Genomic DNA, 26,414 nt, shown 5'->3' on the forward strand with positions numbered 1-26,414 from the left:
AGGTTGAAACAGTGCTTTAAATAAGGGAACAGAGAAATTCAGTACATGTAAAAAAAAAAGTTTAGCCAGGAGTGGTAGGAGTTCCTCCCTGTATTTACATCTAGATCTATTGGAGCAAAGAGAAAAGAATATTCGACCCTCCTACACATGACAGGCTGTATGATATATTAGAAAGGGAATGAATGTGAATTAATTGGAAACTGCAGATTCCATTCCAAGCCCCCATCCTGCTGTGCACCATCTATTTGGCCAGATATAAATAACAACCTCTCCAAATGTTTTATTCATATTGTAAAACTGATAAAAAAGATCCTGACTTACCCACTTCAGGGAATTGCTAAGGGAATCCAAGAGATAATAGAAATTGCCTTCATAAAATCTTAAAAGCCACGTAAGCATTTAAACCCACCATTCCAAGTTTTCCTTTTATTTATTTTTTTAAGATTTTATTCATTTATTCATGAGAAACACAGAGAGGATAGAGAGAGAGAGAGAGAGCAGACACAGGCAGAGGGAGAAGTAGGCTCCTCACGGGAGCCTGAGGTGGGACTCGATCTCGGGACTCCAGATCAGCCCCTGGGCTGAAGGCAGCGCTAAACCGCTGAGCTATCCGGGCTGCCCCCAAGTTTTTCCTTTTAGGAGAAGGTAGGTGAGAATCACAGTAAAGAATATTTCAGCAGGAGATCTAGCTAGACCTCTGGCTCTGCCCCAGAGTAGCTGTGTGATTCTCCAACACAGCATGCACCCTTCTCGAATTTCTGCTGCTTACCTATAAAAGGTGGAAAAGTCTGATGGAATATTAAAAATCACAGATTTTAGAACCTGAACATTTGGCAGAGTACCATATATTGCGCAAAACTCTTTTTCCCTCCAGATTTTTTATTTCAAGAGAAAAATGACTTAAAGTCAGAGGGACCTGTAGCTGCTGTCCAATGCCATGTGTCCACCTTTAGAAATTTAATCACAGATTATTGGGGGTAGTCAAAGAGGAAAGCAACTTAACATGCTTTGGCACAACCTTAATTGCATGATAAATGTACTTCCAAATAACTCTGACCAAATTCCACTGGCTTTTAATTCAAGGATATAGTGATCTTTCATATTCCTTAGACATTCTGAATGCATCTTAAATACACATTACGAAAGCCATTATCTATACCTGAAAAGGCTTCCTGCTGGAAAGATTGAGGCGTTTCCTCATCCATCTGTTGCCTTGATTCCCAAATATCTGCCACAGCAGCTGTCTCTTGTGTTACTCTCAAACTCTCTGGTAGATGGCCAGCCTATAATATGCTTTCCAAACATGTGGTAATATAAGCGGAAGGTGCAGCCCCCTGCATCGGTGGCATTGAGGACAGGGCTGAGGAAAGTAGCTCTGTTTTGGAAAACCTGTGGCTCCGAAGATTCTATGTAGAGATAGTGTCCTTTAGCTGTGCCCAAGGTATGAGCCTTCATTGGCCCTGTATTAAGTGTTGAAGTTGGACCGTGCTTCCTGGTCCAATCAACGTCGTCTTCTGTATCTTGTTCCCAGTTACAGATTCCATTTTCAAAGTTACATTGGAACTCAGGTACTGAAATTGGCATGAAATAACAACAAAAAAATAATTAAGGACAAAAAACATGATTAAGAATACTTGTTGATATTTGGCTCCTGCCAAGGTTAATGATTTTAATGTTTTTTAAATGTGACACTAAAAGTTTTTAAAAAGTGAATAAATCCTAGATTTATATCAAGTAATAATATTTTATAGACTGGGGGGGGCATTACTTCAGCCATTATTTTCCAAATGCCTTTTATACCCATCCTTCACCATTTCCAGCACTATAACTTTATGCAAATGATGAGGGCACCATGGCTGACTCAATACTATAAACTTCTGGCTCAGTCGATTTCAACCTTAGCCAAATGTCCCAATCACCAGTGAATGTTAAAAATCAAAAAAACAAAAAACATGAAGTTCCAGAACTTATCTTGAGGGATGTTGATTTATTTTTTTAAAGATTTATTTATTTTAGAGAGAGAAAAGGGGGGTCAGGGACAGAGGGAGAGATAATCTCAAGCAGGCTCTCCACTGAGCACAGAGCCCTACAGGGGCTCAGTCTCACAACCCTGAGATTATGACCTGAGCCGAAATCAAGAGTTGGATGCTGAACCAACTGAGCCCCCCTAGCCCCCCCGGAGATGTTGACTGAACTGCCACAAATAGTGCGGTTGAACATCAAGATAATTCATTATCTCCCTTGGCGATTCTAACATGCAGAACTGAAGAGTCATACTTTAATAGAGTCCAATCTTTCAGAATCACCTGATGTGTACAGCATAATTGCTTGCTCCATGGCGAAGCTCCATACCAGCACTACCTGGTTAGATATGGGGGACCGAGCAATCCATATTTTTAACAAGTATCAACATGATCCTGATGCCAGCATTTTCCAGACCTCAGGCTGAAAAACTCCTCCCTTTGGTTTCATCTTGCCCCAATTCCACATTTCCCTCCATCAGTGCCAGAAAGACCATTCTTCTGCCTTCCATGGCAATTTATCATTTTCTTCCTGTACATACATGCTCATTTAATCCAAACTGAAATCTAAGCTCTTCTTTCAAGCTTTACCTTTCCCAAGTTAAATTAACTTCCTGTTTGTCCCTGGCCAGCCTTTTCTTAGCATACACCACCTTCCCCACTTGCCTTAAACACCTCACTCCTCTCTCCTTCTCTATTTATGCCTCCTGTTGTGCTGCGGGCTCTTGGCAGCATCTCCTGAGAGGCAGTCTTTTCTTCTCACTGGATTGCAGCTCCTTTGAGCTGGAGCTTTTAAGCTTAAAACTCCTTCCAGGCACTAGAAGAATTCAAAGCACTTATAAAGGCTTGACTAGCCCCTCCTCACCTAGCTTATCTACCACAATTTCCAGAATATAGTAATGTAGTCATTTTCAGGATGTGAACATTTTGTTGACAACAAGGATTTGTTTTTAGAATAAAAACATTTAGCATTATTTGGGTAGAAGGAACAGGAGTTAGAATTAATGCATAGTTTTACATTTTAGCTTCATTCACCAAAGTTAATATTTTTTAAACATATAAATGTCAGCTGTCCTTTCACTATTCATCTTAGTAAATGCACTTGGTGCCAAAGGGGAATAAATATTCTGAAACAATAAATATAAGCAAATGTGGATAAATGCAGCCGGGCTAGAACAAATCATCTGTCTTTGAAAACCACGGAACAGGAGCTTAGAACTAATGATGGGAGCCCAGTGAGTAAATGTCAAATGGGAGATGAGCTTTTGTTTGATATTTCCTCACTTGTGACTAATCAAGCCCAGCTGTGACGTGAACTGGGGACCCACAGCATACTCTCCGGGTGTCAATCTTTGGCTGTGGAGCAGAAGGAGAATGTCAAGCTGCTAAGTTTTTTGACATAAAACTGGCACTAAATGGCACTAAAGCCAAGATTTTGATATTGCTGTCTTCATATTGACTGTATGTTCAATCTCTATTTTGAAAGGGAATGCACGTAGCTCCACCTTCAAATAAAAAAACCCTATCTCTAAACGTAGGAAGATTTAGGAAATAAAACATAGATTTCTGGATGCCTAATGCTTTCTATGGAATCCAGGAACACATTTATATGGAAAGCTGTGAGAGAAACTGACACTCTGATACCACTACTGTTCTCTTTCACTAATATTTAGTCACAAGTAGTATTCTGATTATTATAGTTGTACTGACATAACTCCATCTAAGTTAATAGTAGTTTTAAGAATAACTTGCTTTTTTTTTTTTTTTTTTTTTTTTGAGGAGTGGGCTTCGGAGAGCTTCAGAAAGATGAAAAAGCTTTCTAAAGCCGCAAAAATAAATTACCTTGGGGACAAGTTACACTTCTTATGTTAGCCATTGTCTAAATTATCAACTTTATTCATATCCACTCAAAGAATTAGTTGTGTAATGAGATGCATGGTAATTCTGACTTCAATCCACCTGACTGTATCAAAGATCACATATATGCAGCATGCTGTACAATAATTTATATGGAAATTTCTTAATGCAGTGTTTCCTATGATGCACCAAGCATTTTATGGCTTCACTTTGGTTTATAATTAGCCTCTCAATGTAATAGGCATATAGGTTGAATTTTAAGAATTATTGCTATTTCTGGACAAAGAAAGATGCAAATTCTTTTTCTGATTGATTTTGTAATTGAAGTAAAAAACAGCTATAAGCTTCTGATTCATTTTCAGGAGCAAGTGCAATGGGCACTACCTGGTGCTAGGTTTATTAAATTATAAAATGTATACAATCATCAGATACCATAAACTTTCTGGTAATTTAAACCAGAAACTCAAGACTTACCTTTGACACAGCACTCCCTGCTCCCTATAGCCAAAACATCATCAAATGTCCCTCCTAAGTATTTCCCCAAACATCAGTCCCTCCATCTCCATCACTGCCGCTGTGATACAGGCTGCCCACCCCTCCTCAGTGGATTATCGCAATGGCCTCCTGATGGGTCTCCCAAATCCACTCTCCTCCAATCCACTTATCACTCTGTATCTACACTGACATGTTTTAATATGCCAATTTTATTATACCACTTTCCTTCTTAAAAACCCTCAAATGAAGAAAAACTTTCCTAATATAGACTATAAATATCTGCAAATCTGGCCTCCTTCACATTTCTGTCCTTATACTGCACCCTATCTCTCCTTCACCTCCTCGCTCCTACCGCACTGGCTGGCCTCCATCTGCTACACTCACACATATCAGGGCTTTTGCATATATATGCTTTGACTTTTTTATTTTCAGATCTCAGCTAAGTCATCTCCTTTAGAAAGTTTAATACCATTATTATAAAGTCACCGCACTCCTCTCCATATCTCCCATCAAAGCTTCCAGTTTGTATTTTTAAAACAATATTTGAATAATATCTACTTCTCAATTAGACTGTAAATTCCATGAGATCTGAAACTCAGTCATTGTGGTTAGCACTTTATCTATAGTATCTAGTTAATAAGTCCACATAACAAATATCGGTAACCTGATTAATCAACCACTCATCACGGTCGTCAACTCTGGAACAATGCTTCCTGTCTTTGCCTTGATTGGCTAGAAAACAGTGAACAAATCAAGATCTCCACTGTAAAAATACGATGGACCAAAATAATAATAATAATATAATAATAATAATAATAATAACAACAACAACAACAAAGCACTTACCACAGTCAACCTCATCAGTATGATCACCACAATCATCTACCAAATCACATAACAGAAGTTTTTCTATGCAAGCCTTGCTGCGTCGACAGCAGAAAAAGTCCGGCTCTTCACAGCTCTCTGCAGGAAGAGAAAGGGTACAATTTTCAAATCTGATGTCATCAATAGCTGAGACTCCGTCATAAATGCCAAGACTGACTTTATCTAGTGACAAATGGAAGGGCTGAGTAAGGCGTCCAAGCTGAATAGTGGCCTGTGACCACTGGTTGCCCTGGTTACACAATACTCTCCAGAGTACTGTAGAGTCGTTGGAATCTTCCACATGTAGCTGTAGCTCAGCTGCAGCTCAGCTGCTCCCTGACAGACCATGGTCATAAACCTGAAAAAGAACAAACACAAGGAATGGAAATGATTTATTGCATAGACTAAATATTTAACTTATAGGCTTTCCACTCAGTCAACCGTTGATTAATAATTAGCTACAATGGACGCCTTTATTTCTTGCAGTAATCATTGCTGCTCATATGCGAGAGCATATCTGCTGAGGTGCATACTCTGGCTCCAGGACCCTGGGAGCCTTTCTCAAGGAGTTCCATCTAGAACAGAGGAGGCAGAGTTAATTAAATTATAATCCACTGTTGGAGGGAAAGAGTCTCTTTCATCTAAAGAAAGAACACAACAATACTGATAATGTGCTTCTAAGTAAAATGCTAATTGTATAAATATAACAGTACCTATTTTTAAAGCCAAACCAAGGGCAAATCATAAAGTCTAACAAGTGCAGAAGTATGCCTGCAACCACCGGGTTGCTGGGGTAGCTGACCACAGTTTTTAGTATTTACCAGAAGGAAAGTATGCATCCAGGTCCTGCCTGGCTAAATGTTGGGCTCTGGAGTTTGGCAACTTGTGACAAGCTTCTGCTTTCTTCAGAATGAACATAAAATGCCCTATTGAGATACAAATACAAATTGTAAGTTAGCCGACTGAGTTGAGGCACCTGCCTCTTAACCTTGTACTAAGCTCTGTGTCTGACTAAAATTAAGACTATACAATCAAAAATCAATAAATATGATGAGTCAAATTTGCTCTTATGAAAACTAAACTAGTATCTACCTCCAGGTTGAAAATCATGCAAAAAGTTAATAATTTAAGTGAATTCAGCCAAAAGCATATCTATACTCCCTCCCCACCACCCTTAAAGGAGTCATTTCATACTAACAACATAAACGTAATTGACAGTATTTAGCTATTTGTCACACTATTTGTTGCAGTAACATAGAGCTTTAAACGCTTATCTTTCTTTTAACAGGCCTGACCAAGGGTGAACAAAAGCCTCTCCTTGCTTATTACCTTCAGTTGTGTTGGGAGTATGATCCCTAGGTGGAGCCTGTTGCTCAAATTCAGCCGAAAGGTTACTTCTAGAGTTCCATACCCAATCAAAATGGTCACCACTAATTACTTCAAACCAACCACAGCTATCTGCTTCAAAGTCACATTTGGGGGATCCCTGGGTGGCGCAGCGGTTTAGCGCCTGCCTTTGGCCCAGGGCGTGATCCTGGAGACCCAGGATCGAATCCCACGTCGGGCTCCCGGTGCATGGAGCCTGCTTCTCCCTCTGCCTATGTCTCTGCTTCTCTCTCTCTCTGTGTGACTATAATAAATAAATAAAAATTAAAAAAAAAAAAAACAAAGTCACATTTGGAGCCTGAAAAACAAAATGTGACTCCTAGGATGGCTCTCCGGAGTATTCATATAGTTTAGAATCATAAAGCTCAACTGAAATCACCTTGTTATACTTCTCTAAGTACATTAAAGGATACATTTGAGGAAAAAATGGATCCTATCTGATCTGAAAGAAATAAAAACCAGAGTTGTGCTTTCCATACTGAAAAATTAATAAAGCAGAATTATCAATTTAAGAAATTACATTTTTACCAAATAATTTTTCAAAGAAACAGCATTATTCAGCTATATTGAGTATAGAATTGCCAAGGTCTACCTAATTTATTCTATACTCATGTTATTTCTCTGCCACTATGACATTATTTGGAAGACTTCATTGTTCCTACAGATTATTTTATACTAAAATATGAAAAGTAGCTACTTCAAAAAGATTAAAATTTGAAAAACCAAGATTATTATAATTAATATTACGTTCACCACCAATTTTGTAGAGCTTAATATTTCCCAAAGTATTATATGCATTGCATAATATTTATAGGGCAGAATAATTTGACCCACTTTTCAGGAAATAGGTAAGAAATAGTTAATTTCCACAAAGCCATTAGAAAAGAGGAAGAGAAAGGCAGGACTGAGAAGTTATAATAATAGTATGAATTATAGCTAATATTTAATAGATACCTATGTCATAGACCCTGTACTAAACACTTTATATAGATCCAACTTTCACAATAGCCCAAGGAAGAAAGGAAAGTTCAGGGAAGTTATTAATCTAACTAAGGTCATAGAGTTAGGAAACTATATAAATGGATTGAAATCCAAAGATTTTTCACTCCAATGATAATTATGACAAGTTAGGGGAAAAATACTAAGAATATTTAAAACTACATTTTTATAGGCCATCTCTGTTTATAAATACATAATATATAAATAACTCATAAATATACCTAGATTTCAGTGGTTTCAAAGTATGTAGTTGCCATTTCAATCCCTGAGAAAGTAATGCTTTTGATTCCTTTTTCAGACAATTAAAAAAAAACAAAGGGGGACACCTGGATGGCTCAGTGGTTGAGCATCTGCCTTCGGCTCAGGGCATGATCTCAGGTCCAGGGATTGAGTCCCACATCAGGTTCCTGCAGGAAGCCTGCTTCTCCCTCTGCCTATGTCTCTGCCTCTCTGTCTCTCATGAATAAATAAAATCTTAAAAAAAAAAAGGATCCAGGAGTTCTTTTACGAAAATACAGAAAGAAAACAAGTTATTGCTACTATGGAATAGCTATCACACATAGTTACCTGGAAAGGGAGCCTTATTGTCTATTGTCTGCTATCCAAAGAGATACCAATGTAGAAATAAATGAATATACTAATGGTGGTAAAATTTCAGAAACCACTGTGGGAATTTTCTAGTTTTATTAGATAAGATCCATCAAAGACAGCAATTTTTAACAGATGCTTTGCTGCTAAAATTTAAATACGCCTATCTAATATACTGTGTTCCCAAATATTTAGATTTCTATACACATTTTAAAAACTCACCTCAGCTGTTCAGAGATGTGGTAAACCAGCTGAAATTAATTTAGCTAGCTGTTAACCAAATATACACTTCATAAGAACAGCTATTAAAAATTCTGTATGTCGGGACGCCTGGGTGGCTCATCAGTTGAGCAACTGCCATCAGTTCAGGTCGTGATCCCAGGGTCCAGGATTGAGTCCCGCATTGGGTTCCCTGCAAGGAGCGTGCTTCTTCCTCTGCCTAAGTCTCTGTCTCTCTCTCTCAGTGTTGTTCATAAATAAATGAATAAATAATCTTAAAAAAACAGTCTTTTCTGACTTAGAGATATAATATTCTGGGTAAATTTTAACAATTGAGGTTCAAAGATTGTTCACTTTTCTGGAGCCTCACTATTGACTTTCTTATCAGAAACAGCATAATTTGCAAGAATCATAGTTATCACTACTTCAGGGTTTATTGTATACCAAGCTTTGTGCTAGACGCTGTTATGCTCATCATAGGATATCTGTTGACATAGTTTCTTTTTTAATTTTTTAAGATATTATTTATTTATTCATGAGAGAGACAGAGAGAGGCAGAGACATAGGCAGAGGGAGAAGCAAGATTCCCACAGGAGCCTGATGCAGGACTCGATCCCAGACCCCAGGATCATGCCCTGAGCCAGAGGTGGACGCTCAACCACTGACCCACCCAGGTGTCCCTGACATAAAGTTTCTAAAACTTATTTGTCTATTTCTATTTCTATGGATATGAGTAAAAAACCTAGTGACTCTATAGCAGCTTTTAATTATTTTCAGTAAAATTACTCTTGTTGGGATCCCTGGGTGGCGCAGTGGTTTGGCGCCTGCCTTTGGCCCAGGGCGCGATCCTGGAGACCCGGGATCGAATCCCACATCGGGCTCCCGGTGCATGGAGCCTGCTTCTCCCTCTGCCTGTGTCTCTGACTCTCTCTCTCTCTCTCTCTGTGACTATCATGAATAAATAAATAAAATCTTAAAAAAAAAAAAAGAGTGGAGACAGAGCAAGATTGTGAGCCCAAGGCCTGCTCCCTCCTGGCTGTAAAAATAAAATAAAATAAAATTACTCTTGTTGCCACTATTAGTTATATAAATATAATTATAGTAGCTACCCCCAAGGAAAGGATGTTAGGGGATATTTGGTAGAAAGACACACAGGTCCATCACCCTACACTATCACTGTCACGTTGAGAGCTTTTCATTAGGAGAGAAGAAATTAAATTTATGTAGGAGCCAAGGAACCTTGGCAGGGTGATGGATACAGAATCAGATGGTCTTATATCAGACTCACTGTTAGAACTTCTTTGATGGTTTGAGATGATTCCTACAGAGAATCATGTATAAGAAATAAACATGAAATGAGCAAAGCACTGGAGCTGATAATTTGGGTCTCATGCAAAGACTTAAAAATTTAAAGAAGGGTACTCTTTGATATATACCCAAAGGAGCCCAAAACACATCCACACAGAAACCTGTACATGGCAATTCCTAACTGCCAAAACATGGAAGAAAAAAAAAAAAGTCCCTCAATAGGTGAATGGACAAACCGTACTATACCCAGACAGTGGAGTGTTATTCAGCATTAAAAATAAATGAGCTATCAATCCATGAGAAGCCATGGAGGAAACTTAAATGCATGTTACTAAGTGAAAGAAACCAGTCTGAAAAGGCTCCATACTGTAGGCTTTCAACTATTTAAAATTCTGGAAAAGGCAAAAATATGAAAGAGTAAAAGGAGGAGTGGTTGCCAGAATTTAGAGGTGGGGGGAAGGCTGATGAGGTGATTCACAAGAGTATTTTCAATACAAGAGCAATGTCATGAAAATACTTTGTATGATACCATATTGACAAATAAATTTTACCACACATTCTTCCAAACCCACAGAATGTATCACACCAAGAGTGGATCATAATGGGCTTTGAGTAATTATGATGTATCAGTGTCGATTCATCAGTTGTGACAAATGCCCCCCTCCCCTGCCCGCTGGGAAATCTGATGTAGGAGACGCTCTCTCTCTCTGTCTGTCTCTCTCTCTCTCTGTGTGTGTGTGTGTGTGTGTGTGTGTGTTTTAGGGCAGGAGAGGTATGTGGGAAATCTCTACTTTTTCCTCAACTTTTCTGTGACTTGAAAACTGTTCTGAAAAAAAAGTCCTAATAATTAATTAGTTGAGCTCCAGAAGAAAAGTCTGAGCTAGCAGAGGTTATTTCATGAAGTTTAAGGAAAGAAGCCATCTCTATGAGATAAAAGTGCAAGGTGAAGCAACAAATGCTGATGCAGAAGCTGCAGCAAGGTATCCAGAAGTTGTAGCAAAGAGAATTAATGAAGGCAGCCACACTGAACCGCAGATTTTCAATGTAGATTAAACAGCCTCATAGTGGACGTTAGGACTTTCATAGCTAGAGAGAAGTCAATGTCTGGCTTTAAAGCATCAAAGGACAGGCTGACTCTCTAAGTTAGGGGCTAATGCAGCTGGTGACTTTAAGCCAAAGCCAATGCTCATTTACTATTATGAAATTCCTAGGGCCCTTCAGAATTATGCTAAATCCCTTCTATCTGTGCTCTATAAATGGAACTGCAAAGCCTAGATGACCGTACATATATTTAGGACATGGTTTCTTGAATGTTTTAAGTCCACTGTTGAACTGACTGCTCAGAAAAAAAAAGATTCGTTTCAAAATATGACTGCTCACTAACAACGCACCTGGGCACCCAAGGGCTTTGACAGAGAGTACAGTGAGATTAATGCTGTTTTTCTACCTCTAATACAACATCCATTCTGCAGCCCATGGATCAAGTGGTCATTTTCAACTTTCAAGGCTTAATATTTAAGAAACACATTTCATACAGCTATAGATGCCATAGATACTGATTTCTCTGATGGATGTGGGAAAAGTCCATTGAAAGCCTTCTGGAAAGGACTGACCATGCTAAATGCTATTAAGAACATTTGTGATTCGTGAGAAGCATTCAAAATATCAACAGAAATAGGAATTTGGAAGAAGTCGACTCTAAACCCCAGGGATGACTTTGAGGGGCTCAAGACTTCAGTGGAGGAAATAACTGCAGATGGGGTGGAAACAGCAGGAGAACTAGAATTAGAGGTAGAACCTGAAGATGTGACTGAACTGCTGCAATCTCATAAGAAAACTTGGATGAAATAAGTCAGTTAGAAAAAGATCAATACCATATCATCTCTCTTATATGTGGAATTTAAGAAATAAGACAGATGAACATAGGGGAAGGGAAAACAAAAAAAGAAGCAAACCACAGGAGACTCTTAGCTACAGAGAACAAACTGAGGGCTGCTGGAGGGGAGATGGGTGAATTGGGTGATGAGTATTATTGGTTGCACTTGTGATGAGCACATGATGTTATACATTAGTAATGAATCACTGTACTCTACTCCTGAAACCAATATTGCACCACATGCTAACCAACTAGAATCTAAGCAAAAACTTAAAATTTTAAAAAAAGTACTAATGCCAAAAATGAAGGCTTTAAAAGTGGAGGGAAAAACTTGAACAGATTAGGAGTTGCTTCTTATGGGGATCCCCGGGTGGCGCAGCGTTTGGCGCCTGCCTTTGGCCCAGGGCGCGATCCTGGAGACCCGGGATCGAGTCCCACATTGGGCTCCCAGTGCATGGAGCCTGCTTCTCCCTCTGCCTTTGTCTCTGGCGCGCGCTCTCTCTCTCTCTGTCTCTAAAATTTTTAAAAAAGTACTAATGCCAAAAATGATGGCTTTAAAAGTGGGGGGAAAAAATTGAACAGATTAGGAGTTGCTTCTTATGGATGAAAAAAGAATATGATTTCTTGAGACGTAACATATTCCTACTCCTGGGAAAGAATCTGTAAAGACTGTTGAAATGGCAATAAGGGATTCAGATTACATAAACTTAGTTGATAAAGCAGCAGCAAGGTTTGAGAAGACTGACTCCAATTTTGAAAGAGGTTGTACTGCGGGTAAGATGCTATCAAATAGCACCATATCCTACAGAGAACTGTTCATGAAAGGAAGAGCCAATTGATGTAGCAAATTTCATTGCTGTCTGATTTTAGCAAATTGGCACAGCTACTCCAACCTTCAGTGACTACCACCCAGACCAGGCAGCAGCAATCAACGTAGAAGCAGGACCTTCCACCAACAAACAATTATGACTCCTTGAAAATTTGTATGATAGAATTTTCTAACAATAAAGTACGTTTTAATTAAGGTATGTACATGTTTCTTTAGACATAATACTACTGCACACTTAACAGACTAAGGTATAGTGCAAACATAATTTTTATATGCACTGGAAAAGCAAAGAATGATTTTATTGTGATACTTGCTTAGCTGCAGTGGTCTGGAACAAAAACCACAATATCTCTGAGGCGTAGCTATGATAACTGTAAGTCCACTAGGTTAACTCTCCCTGTTTATCTCTCTTTCTTGCCTAGATTTCATGACCCTCCTTGAAAGTTACATGAAGGAGGACAAAGTTATTTGAGTGTTCTAGTACATTGAGGTTCTACTTTATTTGATTTGATTAAGCAGAGGTTATTATAAGCTTTAAATGCATAATTAAAACTATGCATATTATTTTAGAATATGTTCTCTACTCATCGTATTTCTTTGAGCTTCAGGCTTTTTCACGCATTCAAAAGGAGTTATAATAATTTTGGAGTTGTAATGTTAAAATAACTGTAGTCTTCATCAAAAGTTAATATTCATTAGTTATTTAAAGCATAAAATAGTCAAATATTTGTAAAAGTACCATGAAATCAAAAAGACTGCTATATAAATAGAGATGAAATCTTTTAAAGGAACACCAATGCACAAACAGTAACACTTTACATTCAAAATTATGCATTTGAAGTAGCAATTATTAATTACATTATTCTACACATGGTTTTAAGGGTCTCCTGTAATCTGACCAGCAGAGGTACTATTGGGACATAATCTCCAGGGTCTCTCATGTTTCTGCATGTCCTATAAGCTGAGCCATTAACTGCCCCTTTGTTCCAGACCATCCTTTTAAGGATATTAAAATAGTAAATGCTCATGAAAAATAGAGGTAGTGACTCCATCTATAAGAGAGGGCAAATTATTATCTTGATAATATAATAAGGAAAATGTACTCCTCTTAAACATAGGTCAGACACATTTGCTTAAATCCCACTATAAGATTTGGGTTCCATAAACACAGGCTTTCTTAGCTGTGATGCATAACCTATTTCTCATGCATATCAGCTGGGCCCCTCTGAGCTGCTCCTGGGACTCAGGGAGCAAGAGGAACTAAGGCAAACAGGACATTTTGCTGGGTGTTACACCATTAATAATGAATCCTTTAGTCTCTGAACCAGAAGTCTCACCTATTTTGGCAGCATCCATAGAACTACACAGGCTAACTTGCTAGCTTATAAGTAAAGTTTCAGACTCTTCACATTTCTCAACACATCCTACATTAAATATATGTACATATAAAATACATATATATATATATATATATATATATATATATTATAGTGCTCACCAATAGGGAGCCTAAAATCTAGCATGGGAAATTTATAAACAGGAAATTATGACAACAGAAAACAAGTCATTCATTCACTCTTCATTCATTTGACAAAGATGTACTGCGTACACACTATATGTTTGGCACAGGTATAGAGTCTTCTAAGAAGACAGAAAAGTAAAATGGGGAAAAGAAAACAGAAAAAAATCTCTGTCTTCATGGCATTTAAATAATGTGAGTGAGAAAGGTAGGGATACTAGGTGAGATATTGAAAAACAAAAGAAATAGGTAAGACATATATAATTCATTTAATGATAATAAGGCAAAAAAAAAAGAGAAAGGAATAGAGCATGACAGAGTAGGGTTGAAAATTCACAGATGGTGATCAAGGGAGGTGTCCTAGAAAACCTGACAACTAGGTAAACTCAGAGCAATCACTTTAATTTTTGGCCTTAATTTTGAGGTATTGGAAACAATTAGGGATGCTTTAACAAATTCTGACTTAATCCCATCCCCATGGCTACTGTACTGAGAAAAGATAAAAATAAGGTGACATCAGCAAGAAAAGGAGATTTCAAAAATTCCGATAAGGAATGATAATGGTCTGGACCAGGGAGGTAATGAGGAGATAAAAACGAGGCATTCTGGTTATATTTTAAAGGCAGACATGATAGAAATAACTGGCATCAGTTACAAAATGTAAAAAAAAGATGAATCCATATGATTTTGAAGTCTTTGACCTGAGCATCTGAAACAAGTGGCAACGGGGGCGGGCCAGGATGCAAAGGAGTGGGGTCCTCCACACACCGGCCCCACCAACACCCCTAGATAACTTTCAAACCATCCTGAACACCTCAAATTCGAACTGAGATGTAAAGAACGCTACAGAGAGAAGGCTTTTCGCTTCTGACAAGGCAGGAAGGCGGAAAACAATAAAATAAAAAAGAATCCGGTGGGGGAGGGCCGCGAGGAGCCGCCGAGGCCGGGGAGAGCTCGGGACAGGGCGCCCCGCCGGGGGAAGCGGGCACGTTGACAATCCCCACGACTCTTCCCGGACGGAAAGGCGCTCAGCAGGGACCGGGCGGGATCCCGGGGCGCCGGGGAGAGCGCGCCCCACAGCCGCCCATCTCCGTAAAGGGCCGGAGCGCGCGCGGGGCGGGGGGAGCAGCCAGGGTCGGGCGGGGGGCTGGGCGGAGGGGGCCCCGGGAGCGCGACTCCAGCGGCGCAGGCCCGGACCCAGGCCTCCGGGGGACACAGCCGGGATCCTGCGCTGCCCCGGGACGGGCCGAGGCGGGGAGGGCCCAGGACAGCGAGGAGGCTCCTGCTCCGGCGCCCCGACCTGTGCAGATCGGCGCCCCCGCCCCGGGAGCACCCAGGCCCCTGCGGACTGGGAGCCGCGGTGGTCACGGCGGGAGCGGACTCCAGGGCTGGGGAGACCTGGCCGCCGCCTGTGGGGTTGTCCCTCCTGGTGTCACCCTGTGCCTGGGAGAGGCGGGGCTGCCAGGGGACAGGGGCCTCACCGGGGCAACAGCTCCCCCTGAGCCCTACACCCGGCAGGGGGGCGGGGCAGCGCCCAGGTGCACACACCTGCGAGTCAGCACAGCAGCCCCTCCCCCGAAGACCAGCTGGAAGGTCAGGGCAAGAGCAAGTTCACCGAGCAGCACTGGAAAGCTCCAGGGCAAGTCCAGGGATTTACACGATATAGAACCAGAGGGTACCCCTCCTATTTTTTTCCTGCCTATTCCACTACAACTTGTTTTTATATCAGACTGTAAATTTTCTTTTTTTTCCTCTTTCCCACCTTACTACAATATTTTACCAACTCTTCATTTTTAAAAGATGCTTCCTTTTTGACTTTCAAATTTCTACATGACACGTCCTAGATATACTTTCCACTTCTAGATTCCCTACAACATACTCAATTTTGGGATATATACAAGATATGGTTTTTGTTTTGTTTTGTGTTTTCTCTCTGCCTCATTTTGTTCTACAATGGCACAAGTTCATACCTTCTAAACCATGCCAGCATGCACCCAGAACCAAGTGGTATACCGTGCTGGTTCATTCTGTGAGATTATACTCTCTCTGCATTCCCATTCTGCCCCCCTCTTTTATTTCATTTATGTTTTGGTGGTCATTGGTGGGGCTCTCTACATGTATTTCTGTTTATATAATTTAGAACTGAGCATCTTCTAACATACAGAACTTAATATACTCAGAACCAAGAGGATCAACCTCTAGGACCCCTCAGGTAGACTACGTTCTCCCTCCACTACAACTTCGTCACCACCACCATCTCCCTTTTTTCTTTTCTTTTTTCTCTTTTTCCTCTTTTGTTTTTGTTTTGTTTATTTTATTTTATTTTTTTACTTTTTCCTTCTTCTATGGTATTTTGGCCTTTTATCTTTTATTGCTTTGTTTAAAATTTATTTTTCACTTTAGTGGCCCTTTCCTTTAATTTTGTTCTCATCTTCGTTTTCATTTTCTGGTCTCTGACCTCTCAGAATCATCTACGTGAAATTACTTAGGTCCGTGACTGATATTCCTGACTCAGCCCGTTCACCACAGCCACTGTGCACTGAACAAAATGACTAGAAGAATTAACCACAAAAGAAAGAAGCGAAACAGTACTCTCTGTAACAGAGTTACAGAAAATGGGTTACAATTTGATATCAGAAAGCCAATTCAGAAGCCCAATTATAAGCTCCTGGTGGCTCTGGCGAAAAAAAGCATAAAGGACTCTAGAGACTTGTTACTACAGAATTTAGCTCTAATCAGGTTGGAATTAAAAATAAATTAAATGATATGCTAGCCAAACTGATGGTCCTAACAGCTAGGGTTAATGAGGGGGGGAGAGTGAGTAACATAGAAGACAAGGTGATAGCAAGGAAGAAAGCTGAGGAAAAAAGAGAAAAACAATTTAAAAACCATGGGGAAAGGTTAAGGGAAATAAATGACAGCCTCAGGAAACAACTGGGGTTCCAGAAGACGCCAAGAGGGAGAGAGAACCAGAAAGTATATTTAAACAAATAATAGCTGAGACTTCCCTAATTTGGGGAGGGAAACAGGCATTTAGAGCCAGGAAATAGAGAGGTCACCCCCCAAAATCAATAAAAACTGTTCAACACCTTGACATTTAATAGCGAAACTTGCAAATTCCAAAAATAAACAGAAAATCCTTAAAGCAGCCAGAGACAAGAGATTCTTAACTTATATGGGGAGAAATATCAGATTAACAGCAGACCTCTCCACAGAGACCTGGCAGGCCAGAAAGGGCTGACAGAATATATTCATGGTACTAAATGAGAAGAACATGCAGCCAAAAATATTATTCAGCAAGGCTGCCATTCCCAAACAGGAGGAGAGATAAAGAGCTTCCAAGATAGGCAAAAACTGAAAGAGTATGTGACCACAAAACCAGCTCTGCAAGAAATATTAAGGGGAACACTGTAAAAAGAAGAGGACACCCAAATAAATAATCCCTAAAAACAGAGACTGAATAGGTATTACGGTGACACTATATTCATATCTTTCAATAGTTTCTCTGAACATGAATGGGCTAAATGATTCCATCAAAAGACACAGGGCTTCGGCCTGGAAAAAAAAATAAAATTAAAAACCCATCTATTTGCTGTCTACAGGAGACTCATTTGAGAGCTAAGGACACATCCAGTCTGAAAATGAAAGGGTGGAGAACAAGTTACCATTCAAATGGTCCTCAAAAGAAAGCAGGGGTAGCAATCCTCACATCAGATAAATTAAAGTTTATCCGAAAGACTGTAACAAGAGATGAAGAGGGACACTGTATCATACTTAAAGTGTCTATCAAACAAGAATACCTATCAATCATGAATATTTATGCCCCTAATGTGGGAGCTGCCAAGTATATCAGTCAATTAATAACCGAAATAAAGACACACTTAGATAATACACTAATAGTGGGAGGCTTTAACATGGCACTTTCTGCAAATGACAGATCTTCTAAGCACAACATCACCAAAGAAACAAGGGCCTTAAATGATACACTGGACCAAATTTCACCTATATATACAGAATTTTGCATCCAAATGCAACTGAATACACATTCTCCTTAAGTGCATGTGAAACTTTCTCCAGAATAAACCACATACGGGGTCACAAATCGGGTCTCAGCCAATACCAAAAGATTGAGATTGTCCCCTGCATACTTTCAGACCACAATGCTTTGAAACTAGAACTCAATCACAAGGAGATATTTGGAAGAAACTCAAACACATGGAAGTTAAAGAGTACCGTGCCAAAAGATGAAAGGGTCAACCAGGAAATTAGAGAAGAATTAAAAAGATTCATGGAAACTAATGAAAACGAAGACACAACCTTTCAAAATCTTTGGGATACAGCAAAAGCAGTCCTAAGAGGGAACTACATCACAATACAAGCCTCCCTCAAGAAATTGGAAAAAATTCAAATACACATGCTAATCTTGCACCTAAAGGAACTGGAGAAAGAACAGCAAATAAAACCTACACCCAGCAGAAGAAGAGAGTTAATAAAGATCTGAGTAGAACTCAACGAAATAGAGACCAGAAGAGCTGTAGAACAGATCAAAAAAACCAGGAGTCGGTTCTTTGAAAGAATTCATAAGATAGATAAACCATTAGTCAGCCTCATTCAAAAGAAATTAGAAATATTCCAATTATAAAATCATGAATGAAAGGGGAGAAATCACAATCAATACCAATGAAATACATACAATTTTAAAAACGTATTATGAGGCAGCTATATGCCAATAAATTAGGCAATCTAGAAGAAATGGACGCATTTCTAGAACACCACAAGTTACCAAACTGGAACAGGAAGAAATAGAAAACCTGAACAGGCCAATAACCAGAGAGGAAATTGAAGCAGTCATCAAAAACCTCCCAAGACACAAAAGTCCAGGGCCAGATGGCTTCCCATGGGAATTCTATCAAATGTTTAAGAAGAAACAATACCTATTCTACTAAAGCTGTTCCAAAAGATAGAAAGGGATGGAATACTTCCAAAATCATTCTATGAGGCCAGCATCACCTTAATTCCAAAACAAAAGAGCCCACCAAAAAGGAGAATTTTACAACCAATACCACTGATGAACTCAGATGCAAAAATTCTCGACAAGATACTAGCCAATAGGATCCACAATACATTAAGAAGATTATTCGCTATGACCAAGTGGGATTTATCCCCCGATGTATGACTGGTTCAACACTCGTAAAGCAATCAACGTGATAGATCATATCAACAAGAGAAAAAACAAGAACAATATGAATCCTCTCAATAGATGCAGAGAAAGAATTTGACAAAATACAGCATCCATTCCTGAACAAAACCCTTCAGAGTGCAGGGATAGAGGGAACATTCCTCAGCATCTTAAAAAGTCATCTAGAAAAGCCCACAGCAAATATCATTCTCAATGGGGAAACACTGAGAGCCTTTCCCGTAAGATCAGGAACAAGACAGGGATGTCCACTCTCACCACTGCTACTCACATATTATTAGAAGTCCTAGCCTTAGCAATCAGATGACAGAAAGAAATAAAAGGCTTTCAAATTGGCAAAAAGAAGCCAAACTCTCCATCTTTGCAGATGACATGATACTGTACATAGAAAACCCAAAAGCCTCCACCCCAAGATTTCTAGAACTCATACAGCAATTTGGCAGTGTGGCAGGATCAAAATCAATGCCCAGAAGTCAGTGGCATTTCTATACACTAACAATGAGACTGAAAAAGAGAAATTAAGGAATCAAACCCTTACAATTACACCCAAAAGCATAAGATACTAGCAATAAACCTAACTAAAGAGGTAAAGGATCTATACCCTAAAAACTACAAAATACTTCTGAAAGATATTGAGGAAGACACAAAGAGATGGAAAAATATTCCGTGCTCATGGATTGGAAGAATTAATATTGTGAAAATGTCTATGCTATCCAGGGCAATTTACATGTTCAATGCAATCCCTATCAAAATACCATGGACTGGCAGCCCCGGTGGCACAGAAGTTTAGCACCGCCTGCGGCCCGGGGCCTGATCTGGAGACCCTGGATCGAGTCCCACCTCAGGCTCTCTGCATGAGCCTGCTTCTCCCTCTGCCTGTGTCTCTGCCTCTCTCTCTCTCTCTCTCTGCATCTCTATGAATAAAAAAAAATACCATGGACTTTCTTCCCTGTGTTGGAACAATTCATCTTAAGGCTTGTGTGGAATCAGAAAAGATCCCGAATAGCCAGGGGAATATTGAAAAAGAAAACCAAAGCAGGGGCAACACAATGCCAGATTTCAGCTTGTACTACAAACCTGTGGTCATCAAGACAGTGTGGTACTGGCACAAAAACAGACACATAGATCAATGGAACAGAATAGAGAACCCAGAAATGGGCCCTCAACTCTCTGGTCAACTAATAATTACCAAAGCAGGAAAGATTATCCACTGGAAAAATGAAGGTCTTCATTAAATTCTCTTCAATAAATGGTGCTGGGAAAATTGGACAGCCACATGCAAAAGAATGAAACTAGACCATTCTCTTAAATCATACACAAAGATAAATTCAAAATGGTTAAAAGATCTAAATATGATATTAGAATTCATCAAAATCCTAGAGGAGAACACAGGCAACACCCTTTTTGAACTTGGCCACAGCAACTTCTTGCAAGATACATCTATGAAGGGAAGGGAAACAAAAGCAAAAATGAATTACTGGACTTCATCAAGATAAAAAGCTTCTGCACAGCAAAAGAAACAGTCAACAAAACTAAATGACAACCTACAGAATGGGAGAAGGTATTTGCAAATGACATATCAGATAAAGGGCTAGTTTCCAAGATCTATAAAGAACTTATTAACCTCAACAGCAAAACAACAAACAATCCAATCATGAAATGGGCAAAAGACATGAACAGAAATCCTCACCAAAGAAGACAAAGACATGGGGATCCCTGGGTGGCGCAGCGGTTTCACGCCTGCCTTGGCCCAGGGCGCGATCCTGGAGATCCGGGATCGAATCCCGCGTCGGGCTCCTGGTGCATGGAGCCTGCTTCTCCCTCTGCCTGTGTCTCTGCCTCTCTCTCTCTCACTGTGTGCCTATCATAAATAAATTAAAAAAAAATTAAAAAAAAAAAGAAGACAAAGACATGGCCCACAAGCACATGGAAAATGCTCTGCATCACTTGCCATCAGGGAAATACAATTCAAAACCACAATGAGATACCACCTCAAAGCAGTGAGAATGGTGAAAATTAACAAGGCAGGAAACAACAAATGTTCGAGAGGATTTGGAGAAAGGGGAACCCTCTTGCATTGTTGGTGGAATGTGAACTGGTGCAGCCACTCTGGAAAACTGTGTGGAGGTTCCTCAAAGAGTTAAAAATAGAACTGTCCTATGACCCAGCAATTGCACTGCTGGAGATTTACCCCAAAGACACAGATGCAGTGAAAAACCGAGACACTTGCACCCCGATGTTTCTAGCAGCAATGTCCACAATAGCCAGACTGTGGAAGGAACTTCGGTGTCCATCAAAAGATGAATGGATAAAGAAGATGTGGTCTATGTATACGATGGAATATTACTCAGCCATTAGAAAGGATGAATATCATTTGCTTCAACGTGGATGGAATGGGATGGTGTTATGCTGAGTGAGGAAAGTCAATCAGAGGAGGACAAACATTATATGGTTTCATTTCATTCAGGGAATATAAGAAATAGTGAAAGGGATTATAGGGGAGAGGAGGGAAAATGAGTGGGAAATATCAGAGAGGGAGACAGAACATGAGAGACTCCTAAGTATTGGAAACGAACGAGGGGTAGTGGAAGGGGAGACAGGTCGCGGGATGGGGTGACTGGGTGATGGACACTGAGGGGGGCACTTGACAGGATGAGCACTGGGAGTTATATGTTAGCAAATCAAACTTCAATTAAAAATATTTTTAAAAAATGAAACAATGGAAACAGCATTTATGAAATGGAGAAGACTGTGAAGAAGTAGGTTTTGGGTGAGGGGGGGAAACAGGACCTATGTTTTGGACATGCTATATTTAAGAAATTGTTAGGTATTCAAGTAATCATGTCTAGCAGAGACCTAGATATATTAATCAGTCTGTACCTCAGGTGAAAATTTCAGGCTGGAGATATAAATCAGAAAATAATCAAAGTGGCAAGAATAAGGCACAAAAATAAGAGAAAGATTAAGAGTGATTCCTAATGTCAAGGACATCAAGTCAAGTAGCTATTAAACTATCAATGTCAAAAGCTGGTGATAGGTTTGATGAAGGTTGAGAAGAGACCCCTGGATCTAAATCACTGGTGACTTTGATGAGAACAGTGTCTGCTTGATGGTAACAGCAAAGCCCTCACTAAAGTGAATTAAAAGAAATTCTAAAGATAAAGCTAAAGGCAATATATATAATTATTTTTAGGTATATATTTTGTAAAGGAAAGGGGAAAATGATGTGATAGCTGAGGAAGAATTAGGATGGAGAGAAAAACATTTTTTTTAAGATGTGAGATACAAAAACTGTCTTTAGGCCAATAGAAAAGTCTCTGGAGTCATGTCAGGCAGGCATGGGTTCTACTTACAGGAGAAAGGGGTGACAATTGCTGGGAGCATGGACAGTTTATCCAGGATAAAGGAGAAAAGAGAGTTTGTAGATAGGTTGAAGGCTTGTTGGAGCTTACTAAAATCTTTCTGATTGTTCCTATTTTCTCAGTGAAATAAGATATAAGATCATCAGCTGAGGCTAGGGACACGAACGCTGAAGATGGATATTAAAGACAGGAGAAAAATGTGCTATACCCTGAGGTAAATGGGTGAGTGAATGGAGTAGAGAAATACAATGATTCCTCGGAAGTACAAGAACAAAATTAAGGCAGTGATCATCCATATACAGTGAGGACAGACAACACTGCTTTGTTTTCTTCCCCAGCCACATTCAGCTGGGCAGCTGAGGGGGCTGAGAGGCACAGTTAATCTGTTAGTGCTGGGCAGCTCAGGTGGCTCAGCAGTTTAGCACTGCCTTCAGCCCAGAGTGTGATCCTGGAGACCCAGGATCGAGTCCCACATCAGGCTCCCTGCAGGGAGCCTGTCTCTCCCTCTCTCTCTGTCTCTTTGTGTCTCTCATGAATGAATAAATAAACCTTTTTATGAAAATCTGTTAGTGCTTTAGTGACTATCAAAGGACAACAAGGAAGTTGAAGGTCGACGTAAGGCAGTCATTCCAATATGAAGCAATGGAATTTAAACTGCCTAAGAAGGGAAGTCAGACATGAAAGGATGAGAGACACTGAAGTGTTGGTATGATCAGCAGATTGTAGGTACTGGTAACACTGGTATATTGATGGAATGGTAGAAACACAGGAAGAGAGCTAAAAATGGTAGGAAGTAGCTAAAAAGGAAGATGGTTGCAGATTAGGGGTTCTAGTTACTGCTAAGAAAACACATACTACTTTTCATACAAAAGGGAGAATGACTCAGAAGGTGGAACCAAGAGTCCAGACAACAGAAGTAAGAACCCATATCTAACAACCAAATTAAAGAACTCCAGCTCAAGTTTTCCCAGCTACATTTCAAAACTGCTTTGAACCAATGACTTCTTTTTCTACCTTCCATTCTCCCTCTCCTTTTTAACTAAAATGTCAGGTGTTATCCTGATGTCAATCTTATGATTATATGTTAAGAATTTTGGAAGCAGATAACTTCTATAGTTAATTTCACAGGTCAACAGATGGAAGGAATTGTGTCTAGGAGATATACTACATTTACCTGATAATTTGCGTGATGATTTCTAGACTTACAGAGAGACTAGATTTAATTGAAGATTTGGGCTTTTTATTGTGGCTATAATGGAGTGAGGTCCTTGGAAATCATGGGAAAAGTTGAATGCATTTTGTATATGAGAGGAATCACAGGGACCAGCGATTAAATTACAGTAAGCAGATTTGTAACATAGCCCTCATGCTCTCCAACCCCTGCTGTTATAACATTATTAAGTTATGTTACATGGCAAAGGAGTTTTGCCAATGTAACTAAGGCTACTAATCAGTTGATCTTAAGATATGAAGCTATCTGTTTAAACTAACCTAATCAAATATAGTCATGACTACCATTATTAACATGTACTCATTAATGAAATTTCACAATCCAAATATAATTGTGAGATCCTGATGAGCCTGAGTTAATTTATATTTCCATATATACATATATGGAAATATGTGTATACATATATCACAATTTATGTATGTGTGTATATATAGCCCAAAATATATAGTGTATGTATGTATGTGTGTGTATGTGTGTATCCCAAAGAAGATAAATTTAGATTCTTGCTAACTCTGAAAATTTAAGAGACAGTGGCATCACCAAGATGCTGACATCGGTCATTTCTGCTTTATTCCCCTTCAGAAAAACAACTACTGATGAACAAGACACAGCTGAGAAAATCCTAGAATAGAGATGATCCTGAAACATCCCCTGCATCACAGAGACCAAGATAGACTGTATTAGAAGCGTAAGAGAAGCAACTCCATTCTGACTACTTTATCTTTCTCCCAGACAGGAGCAACACCACATGGAAAGGTCTTCCCTGAACCTCCAGTTCCCCCCAAAAGAAGAGAACTCAAGGGGACAATCAGCACCACCACCACTGCAGATTACTTCATGAGAGCCCCTACTCTGGTCTCGTGCCATGAGAATTGCAGGGGAAACTGTGAGGCTTGCAATAACCAACACACAGATCTTGGCAGATGCAATTCATGACTACAACTCCCCAAGTGATTAGTAATCCAAGTAGTGGCTCCAACCAGCAGCTTTGCTCATCACCAGAACCAAGTCTGGGACAAACTGTGACCAGAGAACTCACTGGAGTACATATCTGCTTGATTTGGGTTCTCATACAAGTTTTGCTGACTCTAGAAACTGTATCCAAGCAAGGAGTTGTAGCTCCATTTGCTGGGGAAACTGTCTTCTGGTCCATCTTGCCAGAGGGCACTGACAAGAAAACCTAAAAGCTGTATAGCTCAGCAATACTCCAACCAAGAGGTGTGTGGGTGGTTCGGACAGTCCCCGAGGCAAAGCCAGTACAGGGTATGAAAAATTCCCCTGCTGCACCCAGGCAGGGGAATTAATTCACAGCGAAGGCTGAGGGTGCATCATGGCCTCACCCATAAGAAAAACTCGTTTGGGGAACATGTGAGCAAGGCCAGGAGGCACCCCTCCCAACCCCACCCAAGCAAGTAACCTGAAACACAGCCACACCCACTGTGGCTCCCAGGCCCCATCTGACCAGAAGGGCTGGCAAGGATATCTGGAAGCTCTGTAACCAACAATGTGTAAGCCAATAAGCAGAAAGGCAGAGCTAACTGTCTAGAGCAAAGCCAGTACCAGGTGTCGAGGGGTGGCCTGCTGTACCTAGGCAGAGGAATTAACTCATAGCCAAGGTAGAGAGTAGCTTCTGGCTCTTACTGAGTCAAAAGACAGAAAAGCAGAGAAGCCTGGAGCAGCACCTCTCCATCCCATTCAGAAAGGGAACTAAAACAGCCCCACCACTGAGGATAGCAACTCCCAGCCCCACCTGACCAGAAGGGCTGGTGAAAAAAGGGAGCTACAAAAAGCCAGCAATACTGTAGCCAAGAGACAGACAGGCATATACAACAGTGAGCAGAACAAAGCCAGTGGCTCATATTTGGCCAGGGAACTTGGGACACAGGTCAGGATAAGATAACACACAAAGAGCTTTATTGCCTTTAAAGGTGCCCCTCCCACTGCTCCTGGGCAGAGAAACTAATTCACGGCCCCAATTATATTAATATAGCCTTCAGCTTTTGTGACCTGGGAACCTAACAAGACCACATGGGGAGCTGCTGTACAGGCCATCCAAAAGCTCTGCTTCTAGCTGCACTTGAAAAGAGAGAACAGCCCATGGCTTTCTACATCTGCAGAGCAGATGACCAAGAAATTCAGTGCACACTCTTGTGTTGATTCAGGTACCCTCAAATGAGCCATGCGGACACTGGGTCCTCCCCTGCTAGTGAAGGGAAATGAATTTACAGCCCTGTCTACTAAATATAGTACCCAGTCCAGACCATCTAGTAAGCCAGATGGAAAATTCATGCAACTGGGGGGGGGGCCCATCCTACAGATTTCCACCTCTTTCCCTATACCCAAACTTAGAGCTTGGAAAGTTGCCTTGCCAAAAACTAGACCATAATAGCGGGTACCACCTGCCCAGTGACCTAAACTGAGGTGACTATTGAAGATCTATCTCTGCCAAAGCAAATCTATAGAGTCTAGAAGAGGAGCCAAATTATTCAAGTGTGCAGATACCAATGTAAGAAATCAAAGATAACAAAATCCAAGTAAATATGAGACCATCAAAGGAAACTAATAGGGACGCCTGTGTGGCTCAGTGGTTGGGCACCTGCCTTTGGCTCAGGGTGTGATCCTGGATTCCCAGGTTCAAGTCCCGCATCAGGCTCCTTGCATGC

The 26,414-nt window shown here is 40.2% G+C and overlaps 1 protein-coding gene across 1 annotated transcript; it reads right to left on the bottom strand.

Moving 5' to 3' along the window:
- Nucleotides 1–1,297: 1,297 nt before the first annotated feature.
- Nucleotides 1,298–24,904, bottom strand: LOC119869197 (MAM and LDL-receptor class A domain-containing protein 1-like). The gene is made up of 4 exons (XM_038589543.1): nucleotides 24,791–24,904; nucleotides 5,220–5,544; nucleotides 5,038–5,105; nucleotides 1,298–1,571 (listed from the first exon to the last, which is right to left on the bottom strand). Exons 1-4 carry the CDS (start codon nucleotides 24,902–24,904, stop codon nucleotides 1,452–1,454), a joined length of 627 nt encoding a protein of 208 aa, XP_038445471.1. The 3' UTR covers nucleotides 1,298–1,451.
- Nucleotides 24,905–26,414: the final 1,510 nt, after the last annotated feature.

Source organism: Canis lupus, unplaced genomic scaffold, assembly GCF_011100685.1.
Source record: "Canis lupus familiaris isolate Mischka breed German Shepherd unplaced genomic scaffold, alternate assembly UU_Cfam_GSD_1.0 chrUn_S257H417, whole genome shotgun sequence".
NCBI classification, from domain to species: Eukaryota; Metazoa; Chordata; class Mammalia; order Carnivora; family Canidae; genus Canis; species Canis lupus.

What these genes read in the sequence shown, in the direction of transcription:
- LOC119869197 (XM_038589543.1), bottom strand. Translation starts at nt 24,904, where the DNA reads ATGGACCAGAAGACAGTTTCCCCAGCAAATGGAGCTACAACTCCTTGC. An exon ending in TCAAGCAGATATGTACTCCA is followed by an intron (nt 5,545 to 24,790) that starts GTGAGTTCTCTG and finishes GCTGAGCTACAG; the next exon opens with CTACATGTGGAAGATTCCAA. An exon ending in TACTGATGAGGTTGACTGTG is followed by an intron (nt 5,106 to 5,219) that starts GTAAGTGCTTTG and finishes ACTGTTTTCTAG; the next exon opens with CCAATCAAGGCAAAGACAGG.